General features: G+C 38.6%; 2 protein-coding genes across 2 annotated transcripts; both read right to left on the minus strand.

The window, feature by feature from the left end:
- Positions 1-6907: 6907 nt before the first annotated feature.
- LOC131599014 (UPF0481 protein At3g47200-like) lies at positions 6908-8409 on the minus strand. Its single transcript, XM_058871537.1, has 2 exons — positions 7676-8409; positions 6908-7603 (listed from the first exon to the last, which is right to left on the minus strand). The coding sequence occupies exons 1-2, from the start codon at positions 8399-8401 to the stop codon at positions 6980-6982; spliced, it is 1350 nt and encodes a 449-aa protein (XP_058727520.1). The 5' UTR covers positions 8402-8409; the 3' UTR covers positions 6908-6979.
- Positions 8410-9649: 1240 nt separating this feature from the next.
- LOC131596970 (uncharacterized) lies at positions 9650-10411 on the minus strand. Its single transcript, XM_058869694.1, has one exon. It carries the CDS (start codon positions 10409-10411, stop codon positions 9650-9652), a length of 762 nt encoding a protein of 253 aa, XP_058725677.1.
- Between the last annotated feature and the right edge of the window lie 242 nt (positions 10412-10653).

A 10653-nucleotide genomic window follows, 5' to 3' on the forward strand; every position in this document is an offset into this window, starting at 1 on the left:
CCGCAAATTGAAGGATATCTACCATGCAAGACTCTCTAAAAACAAAAGGTTGGAATTCTCCCAAATCAATCGATTTTCTAACAAGACCCGTAAGACATTCCGCCACTAGCACGAAAAGAAAAGGAGAAAGAGGGTCTCCTTGCCTTAAACCCCTATTGACCTTGAATTCTTTGGTAGGGCTACCGTTAACCAAAACCGACATATTACTAGTAAACACCAATAACTCCATCCATCTCCTCCACTTAGCACCAAACCCCATCCTAGTCAAAATGTAACGCAAGAAGTTCCAACTAACCTTGTCATATGCTTTTTCGAAATCCACTTTGAAAAGGATGCAATTACTTCCTTCCTTTCTAGCAAAATCCACAACCTCGTTTGCCACTAAAACCCCATCCAACAATTGCCTACCGGGTACAAACGCACTTTGATTAGGAGAGACTATGGAATTTAACACTCTTTTAAGCCTTTCCGCCAAAAGTTTTGCCGCCACCTTGTATAAACACCCCACCAAACAAATGGGTCGGTAATCATCTAAACAAATGGGGTTGTTGGACTTTGGGATTAAAGTCAAGAAAGACGACGTAATCGCCTTTGAGAGATAAGAAGCTCCAAAGAAATAATTAAAGAAAATAATTATATCCTCTTTAATGATATGCCAACACTTCTTGAAAAAGAGAAAAGAGAACCCATCCGGCCCCGGGCTCTTCGTGCCACCACACTCCCAAACCGCCGCTTTAATTTCTTCCTCTAGAAAAGGTTTTTCAAGACTCTCCGCCTCCTCCCTACTTATCGTCTCAAAATGAATTCCATCCAACAACGGTCTATTTTCCTCCGTTTCTACAAATTTGTTGCCGAAATGATTGTAAACCACCTCCCTCACCTCTTCTACCGTTTCCACCATATGCCCCGATGATAAAATGGGGCCAATATGATTCCGCCTTCTTCTCTCCCCCATGACTTTATGGAAAAAACCACTATTTGAATCCCCCTCTTTCATCCACTTCACTTTAGACTTTTGTAAAAGCATATTCTCCTTTATCCTCATATTCCTCCACATTCTACTCGACGCTTCCTTTCTAAGAGTAATATTCGTCTCAAAAGAAGAAAGATCGGATAAGTGATCTAACCTTGAGTCGGCAATATTGATCTCTCGCACTCCTTCCTCTATTTCCAAGTCTATCTTCCCGAACACTTCCTTATCCCACTTCTTGAGTTTCTCTTTTAAAAGACGCAGTTTCTCTTTTAAAATAAAATCTCCTCTTCCGGCCAAATTCATATTTTTCCATTCATTTTCCACAAACGGAATGAAAGTATCAAGAGAGAACCATTCATTGTTGAATTTGAATGGCTTTGGTCCCCAATTGTGTTTATCCGTCAAAATCCAAATAGGACAATGATCCGATATATCCCTATCACTAATCATTTGTCCAATCACCCCCCACCTATTAACCACCAAGGGCGACATAAGAAAGCGGTCTATTCTACTTTTCGATTTACCATCACCGCTAAACCAAGTAAATTTTTTACCTTTACAAGGGACATCCACCAAATTGCAATTGTTGATAAAGACCTCGAAATGATCCGCCTCTATATTATTGCCCGTCACCGCCCTCCCTTTCCTTTCTCTACTATGCTTGATAGCGTTGAAATCACCTCCCATGACCCACTCCCCATCATTGAACTTACCTTTCAAGTCCGTCAAAGCCTCCCACATTTGTTTCTTTTTTGAGAAATCGCAAGAAGAATATATGTTCACCACGTAATATAAGTTACCCTTCCACTCCGCCTTAATCCCCAAAAAACCATCTCCTTTGAAACTAGACAACACCTCTATTTTATCTTTTCTCCATAACGTGAGTAGTCCACCCGATCTACCTACCGAATTAGAGAAAGAAAACTCAATCTCGGAGTTTCTCCAAAAACTACTAGCTACCGCTTCATCCATATTAGTAACCTTTGTTTCTTGTAAAAGAAAAATATCCGCATTACCTTTAACAATAGTAGAACTTATCCTCCTTCTTTTAAGAGCGTTCGCCCCCCCTCTAATGTTCCAAGATCCTATAATCATTGCACATCATTTTTTAACGCCTTCAAATCCTCCCCTTCTAAGCATCTACCTTGCTCCAAGCTTTCAATTCTATTACTTAACTTGCTCCGTCCCTCCTCATCAACCACGCCCAACGCCACTATCGCCGCCAACAATTTTTCCCCTACATCCCGCTTTAAAAAATCCCATTGCCTCTCGTTATTTCTATAAATGTCCGAATTTTCTAGTTGATCCCCGTAAAATACCGTCCTACTTGCACTATGACCACTTCCTTCCTTCCTTGAGTTAACCAAAGGAAGCGACCCCTTTTGGTTAAACTTTCTGTTTCCTGCTGAATTAAATTTGGACCCACTGGAATTTTTTACATTCCTTCCCCCCACACCATGCTTACTGCCTACCATTTGATCATTCATATTCTTGAATCTTAATTTTTTATTGAGCTGTTTACCTATAGCATCAGCTGTCGTGGTTGGCCATAGGATAGGACCACGCTGAGAGAGTTCAGCATCACTCCCAGTTGCGCCAACAGTAACCGCACCGCTACGGAACGAGGAAATTGAATCATTTCCAGTCCCTACCTCCTGCCCGCAACTGGGCTTGTTCCCAGGACCTGCTACAGCACCAGCTGTAATATCCTTTGGCAAAGACACTGGAATCTGGTTCGGATCATTACGCAAAGACGACAAAGAATTCTCAAACATACCAACCTCTGTATGCGTCCTTCTGGTCTTCTCCCTATTTATAATTTCCTCTGCTTTTTCCTTAACAGTTTCTTCTAAAAAACAAGAACCGTACTTCGGATTGGCCGCTTGTGCTTTGCCATCTGAACCCCCGTCCACGTCGAGATGGTCACTGTTGTCCAAAGAGAACTCCGAGCCCGAAGCACCTTCATCGACGTTGCCTCCAAAATCATCCAGCCATCCTACCTCAGATTCAGAGGAACCGCAACTAGAAGACCGCGAAGGGACTTTACTCGAAAACATTCGCGTCATGCCCGCTGCATCCTCCTTAACGCAAAGCTTGAACAATCTGCCATCAATATTAATCGAGACTGATTCAGGAATGCTGCATGTGATGGGAATGTTGACCATCACTCTAGCCACATCGAAAGCCTGGCCTTTGGAAGTGTTCTCGTCCACACAAATAAATCTTCCCCATAAACCTGCTAACTCCACGAAGAACTCTGCAGTCCACGCGTGAAGCGGAATGCCATATATCCTGACCCACACATCCCTGCTACCGTCTATAGCCCCCTCCTCCCATTTCTTAATCCCCGAAAACCATTCCTTCCACCATAATTCACCTTCCCCTATCAAGTCATCTATAAAGCCTTCCTCCGACTCCTCGAGCAAACAAGAATTTCCGCCTAGCGGAGTTACTTTAACCCCGAAAACCCCTTCTACCTCCATATGTGTCTGAACATTATAGGCTGTGCCAGGGAAACGCAAAACCCCGACATAAGCTTTAGTAAAACGTCTTCTGACCTCCTCCTTGGACTGAAAGGAGAACGTCGGCACCTCTGTCTCCTTAGCTCCAGAAACCCCCCCTTCCAGCCCTACAACCTCCGCAAAGGATTTAGCAGGGTGTGAGAATACCGCCCCTCTATCTTTTCTATTCAAAACGATACCTGGTGGAGGCGCACTCCTCACTGTGTCATTCTCCCGACCCACCCTCCTAGTCGCACTCCCCAACGGCCCCCTCTGATACCTGGGCAAATTTACATGTATTTTCCTTCCAGCAATGATGATATTGTCCAACTGAACCGCTAAGAGCCTACCATCCTCTACTTCTACAAATCTGGCGAAGCCGAAGCGTTTTCCAACCTTATTCCTCCTAGGTGAAATAGCCACTTCTACCACATTGCCGGCGCACCCGAAAAGATTAAAGAGATCTCTCGCGGTGTAACCTTCGGGAAACTCTGAAACGTACATGGAAACCACGTCACTGGTTGCTGAATTCAAATTCCGATTCCTCCCCCCAAAGGGAAAAATATCCCATCTCGGAGAAGAAGCTCTGCGATAAGAAACTTTTGTCCACCCCCCCTTTGCATTCTGAGCTCCGAGGATCCGAAAACACAGAGAAGAAGGAGGTAGCACAACAGATGAAACAGGGACGACGCTAAAGAGCGGAAAAGCAGCACTAACGCGAAACACAGAAAACCTAGAGAAAACCGGTAAGACCAAGAAAGACCGGCTCGCTTGAAAATCCCCAAAAAGATCTATTCCACAACCTCCTCAATAAGGTCCCTGAGCCCTAAAGCCAGGAATTTAAACCGAAATTGACGAAGAGGGGAAAGCCCTTTCTGAAGCCTCTTCAAGCACAACCGAAAGCCGCCGCCGGCCGGAAACCTACCGGAGAGAACGGGATACCCGAAAAGAGAGATAGCGCTTTTTAGGGTTGTGAGTTTAAATTGAAAATATTTCTCGTGGGTAATGATTTTGTGAAATTGGGGTTTAGAATCAATTTTAGATTGAAAAATCGAGTGAACTGTATTATATGATTAGGCCGATGCTTGAACTTTCTCTCCATTTTTTTTTCTTTTTCTATTTAATTATTCTTGAAAAAAACAGGGTTTTAGGTAACCTTGAGCCTTTTTGGTTTGGAATTCTCTATTATACTTGAACACCAACATTTTGTTTAACACATCCACGTCCTTTTTTATTACTTAATTTGGTAGCTAAAATGGCGAATGACAACAACGAATTTTACCTCGATAATTGACAAGCTAAACACCCTCCTGGCCTCATGGAAGCATAAACTTTAAAATAAAGGTAGAAAATTGTGCCTAGCCAAATCGGTTTTGTCTTCCCTGTCGGTTTACGTTATGCAATCGTTGTGGCTTCCGGAATCCATTCTAGTTCATTGGTGCGATATCACTTGCCCGAAAATGTATGGTGGACTCGATATTCGAAGGGCTAGGATGAACAATGTGGTGCTTCTTGGAAATCTTTTGGATGATATTATTCGTCATCCGCATAAATTCTGGGTATAGGTATTGTCTCAAAAATACTTGGCAAGAGAGATTGTTTTTGAAGCCAACAAGAAGCCGCGGGACTCGTATATTTGGAAGGGAATTTTGAAAATTAAGGAGCGTTTGGGGAAGGGATTCCAGCCGCAGCTAGGCCTGGGGAATTCTTTATTTTGATATCACAATTGACTAGGGATAGGGAAGCTTTGTAATAGGGTTGCCTTTGTACATATCTCTGACACACAGTTGCAAGTGTATGATGTATGCGAAAATGGATGTTGGAACTTGGGAATGTTGTACACATTGTTGCCCCCATATACTCGTAATGAAATTATGAAAGTTCATATCCCGGCGGAATTCACAGGTGCAGATAGATTCGATGGAAGCATAACGCGGATGGGTCATATACAACAACATCAACTTATTACCTTTTAAAAGGATCTAACATGATGGATGTACGCTATAACTGGAGGAAGGTTTGGAGCTGTAATGTTCCGGAAAAAAATTAGATTCTTTCTTTGGTTAATTGAGAATGAAGCTTTCCATACCAATGAAAAGCAAAACCGACATCATCTCGCGGTCACATCCGTTGTTAGGTAGTTTGTGATTGTATGTATGTTGGTTACCACAACTGGCTTGTGATTGGTGTTATAAATTAGTTATCCCACTACTTATAACTCGGTTTATGGAAACAATCGTTATAAATAATGGAAAAGTGTTGGGTTTGAAACTCAACAAGACCATTAGTAAGTTTTATTATTTTGGATAACGCTCTTCTTATAACAGATGGATTAACAACCGTTGTGATATAATTTGTACTTTTTTTACTTCTTTTTTTTTTAAAAAATTTGACAGAATTCTCAGTTATGCAACTTGAATTTACTCTTTTTGAAGTCTTGTCTCTTGGTGTCTTCACTTTACACACCTATAATTTTCAAATAATAATACTTGTTAGAAATTAAATAACATAATTGGAAATTATAACAAACAATATATTATGAAATAAGAATATAAATACTTGTTTATTTTTCCATATTCCTTCTTGATGAATATTTCGCTTCCAAAAATGATTCTTCGAAGATAACGCGATTGACTGAGCCGCGACTCGGCAGCGGGCCTGCGGTAGGCGGCAGCGCACAGATGCTTGAACGGGATGCTCGATAACGCCGACGGCGCGCAGTGGATGTGCGGATGATATGCGGCAAATTTTCGAGTAATTTTGATTGTAGTGACTTTTCGCTGCTGTTTTGAGTTAGAGTTGAAGGGTATTGAGTAATTGGAGTTAATTGGCTAATTAGAGTTATAAATTTAAGTATTTAAGGTTGTCAGTAGAGTTGAGAGAAAAACCTTAAATCATATCAGAATCTTAATTTTTAGTTTAGGTGAGGGTATTTAGAAAAGTCTTGCAAAACCACAATGTTGACATATTTTATGAGTTTAGGGCAAGTTAACCCTTGCCAATGGCCATTTAAGGTGTTACACTTAGCATATTTTATGAGCCAAGGTTGTGATTTAGGGTGTTTCAATCAACACATTTTTTATAATCGTGTAATGAGCAATCCATGATATCTAACAAGGATGAACCAGACACAATGTAGATTCGGGGTACTTAATTTTCTATAATCAAGCAACTAACAGTGTGATTGAAAATTAAGACGAACTACAACATTTTAGTGTATGAAGATGCAACAATGACATTTCTTAGAATTGGGTAGAAGACAAACTAGAGGAAGAATTGCTTCTTTTTTTTTTTATAGATATCAAGGGTGCTTTTGGGAAATATAAGACATTTATAATTATTTTACTTCATTTTTGTATTATTTCATTTAGTTATAATTATATATAAGTTTAAAGGTGAATTCTTATTTACCCACCTAAAAAAGGTGGGTAAGGTTACCTTTAGTTTAAAATGCATTGAAAACATCAAACATAAATATAGTTAATACAAACTCGAATTACATACTCTAATGCCGCGGATATATGGTAAACCATGTTTGAATGACAGTGAAAAGAAGTGCATACAGCGTAATGATAAGCGTAAGGATACTCCAAGGATCGCCATTGAAAAGAGTGTTAGATAGCAATGTCATCCAAATACGATATACATTATAACACTCGTGTATTTTGGCTTTAACTTCGTAATATGTTTCTGGGTTAAATACCAAGTCAGTGCTTATGGTGTTGAAAAGATTAGCAACTTCCTCATTACTCCCAAGTAAATTCACCAAAATACCATTTGATCTCAATATCTCGACATCTTCAGGATGGTCAATGAGCGAGTGCATGAAAACAACGAATGAACATATTCCGTAGTCGTTCTCAAAATCTGAACACATCTCATATGCTGTCAGGTTTAGTAAAGAAGCAGATGTGGTGTCGTCCACAACAATCTCAGGAAGAGTCAGTTTCCAAACCCATAGCCCTTGCTTCGAGAAATCTACGTCTTTTAGCCTTCGTGTCCCGCTTGATTTAGCAATTATTCCTACTGTATTTAGACTTTGTATGTTCCTGTATGTCATCACCTTGCTTTTTTCTTCCGAACATTTCCAACTAATATCTATGTTATACTCTTCATTGTTTCCTTCAACCTAAGTACAAAACAAATGGATTTCATCATTTTACTTATCATATATAATAAAATAAAAAAACTAAATTTTTACCTTGGAATTAGATTTAGTGAGGAGCATGATTTCACGCTGAAGATCAAGAAGATGAGTTGGTGTTACCGGCTCATTCAGTAAATTCTCTGGCCTCCTCCAGGTCCTCTTAACTGGATATATGAAGAAATTCTTCATAGTATCTATCAATTCATATTCGTTGTCATCTTTCCACAGCAGCTTCAGTAATAGATAAGGAAGTTGATTCTCCAACAAAAGCACATCCTTCATCACAAGAACAAGTTGATCATACTTAATATCCGGATGTTTTGATCGATCAACTTGACCATCCACAAACATCAAAATAAACAGCAAAAAGCATCCATCCACGAACAACATCCACGACATCTTTTCATCGAGGGTGTCGAAGCCTTTTAGAGACTCTCCGGTATCGGCTAAAACATCATTGGCATAAAGACCCTTGAGTTCATCAATTTTTTCGGCAATCTTTTTGTGTAGAAGTTGTGGATTTTGTTGGGTAGTTTGGATGTATTTTGCTGCCCAGGTAAGCTTATAGTTCTCTCCTAACTTGAGATTTGGATTGTGATGATGGATGGGACCTATTGACACAAACTTGGGTGAGTATTGCTTCTCAAATTGTTTTCTATTTCGGAGATGCTCCGGAACCTTTTGGATCTTGGGGCGTGGGTTTTGGTTCGTTTGCTTAACTTCTACAAGCTCCACAAATTCTATTAATTTGTTTTCAAGGGTAGTGTGGGATGCCATCATGCATGTAATGTGATGAATATGGTCTTGCAAAGTGAACATATATATATAAATATATGGTCATTGCTTATTCTGAATAACCTTTACGATTTCATATCTTTACCTTATGAACAAGATAACTAAATATGCCTTAAAAAAATCATACGCCTTCACTTTAATTGACATTTATCCATATCTTCTTCGCTACTAAAGGTTTTATTCTCACAACTAGCTAGACTATACTTATGCACTTTACTCCATTGACAAGGAAAGTAAAATTCTTAGAATAGCGGAAGTTACACTTATATACATGAAGGAGAGAAATTAGTATTTCTGTAAGAAAAATGAAAAGAAAGTGAGCATGTTTGGTAAATTTCTAAATTTGTTAAATCGATGGTATACTATATTTATTAGTATAATAATAATTATTTAAACAAAACTTAATATCAATAATAAAGATTAAAATCATATGGGTGCTAGAGAATTCACTGCGTCTATCTATAGTTCGATTAATATATAGATACTAGTTGAGTTACTCCATCTCCGTTCTAATCACTAAAATGTTTTCAAATACTTCATTTATTTTACTTTAATATAAATAGATTCAACAAATTTTAAAAATATTAAAAAAATTAGTTAAAGTTAATTAGTTTTTTAAATTTACTAAAAAACCATTCAAATATTTACAAAAATATTCTTGATGAACAAATTAAACCTAAGAACACTTTGAAATAGAAGATAAGAAATCTCTTTAAACTTAACAAGAGATTATGGTTTGAAGATAGCTTTGGACACACAACAATATTAAAATTTTTAGACAGACAGCAATTATGTGTCTATTAATCAGAAGACTGTAAGTGCACGGTCGTGTCGTGTAGTTCTAAAAGATATCGAACCCACATGAACTATGAATCGATCCACCGTTATCTAAAGTTACTATGTAAAGCTAAGGCTAGTGATATTTTAATTATGTTTTAGGGGAAAATAAGACTTAGATGTGGATAAAATATTAATAGGCGGATATCGGTATTTAATTCGTCAAACATAGGAAATCCGAAGTTCCACTAGCCTGGTTTTTAATCTAACAAAAATCCTTCATTAAAACCGTTAATATAAAAGTCATCTTCTCAAACTCTCGCTCTGTTGAATCAGACTATGATTCTAACTCGTAATGTATGCTCTTGCTATCCCATTAGACTTAAAACCACTTTTTTTTTAATAAGAAATTTTATAAGATATCGCACTAGGGGTGCAACCCTTACAACAAAAACTCTAAAGAGAGTTGAAACAGTTTAGAGGTAATTTATACCAATCATAAAAATGGGTCCTAAAAATAGGATCACTACCACCTAACCATCTCCAAGAGAAAAACATAATGTTGGAGATTACCGTTTCGAAGCTAAAAGAAGCATTCTCAAAGATGATAGCATTTCTCATCAACCAAATGCACCAAATAATAGCTAACCAAATAGACTTTAATTTAATTCTGATATTGTGGTTCTTCACCTTCTCTTGTATGCTACCGAAGCTTTTGAACTCGTCCAAATTAAACTCCACATCTTCACCCAACCAGTTGTAGACTTTCCCCCACACCGCTTTCGAAACATTGCAATGAAAGAAGAGATGAAGCGAAGATTCCGGGTGGTTAGAACAAAGGACACAATCGAGAGAGGTGAAATTAGAAACCCCCCTATGAAGCAAGAGATCTTTAAAAGGAAGGCGATCAATAAAGAATCTCCAAGAAAAAATATGAACCTTTTTCGGAACCTTAGACTTCCACATTTTTTCCAACAACTTGATAGTATGGATTGGCCAAGCATTGTCTTTAGCATTAGAAACCAAACTAGTCACACTTGCAACCGAGAAAACACCGGAGGGATTAAGTTTCCAATGAAAAACGTCATTTTCCAAATTGATCGGAGTGAATCTCTCCAAAGAAGCTTTTAAGTCCCTCAATTGAGTAGCCACATCCGAGATGATACCGTTTTGATCGGGAGAGAGGAAAGACAAGTTTAAGATGGACATTCCGTCCATGCCGAAGAGGTCATTGATATTCCAAGAAAAGACACCATTATTCCAAGAAATAATACCGCTAACCTTGCAAAGTTTATTGGTTGAGATATCGAACAAATGAGGTAAAAGATCGCGAAGAGTTTGATCGCCCAACCAACAACTATGCTAAAAGAGAATGTTGTTACCATTCTTGCACTCACAATTAATCCAATCGGTAAAGCCTTCAACGCTATTCTCCTCTTTAAAATCATTAAGGATGATAT

Source organism: Vicia villosa, linkage group LG4 (assembly GCF_029867415.1).
Source record: "Vicia villosa cultivar HV-30 ecotype Madison, WI linkage group LG4, Vvil1.0, whole genome shotgun sequence".
NCBI classification, from domain to species: Eukaryota; Viridiplantae; Streptophyta; class Magnoliopsida; order Fabales; family Fabaceae; genus Vicia; species Vicia villosa.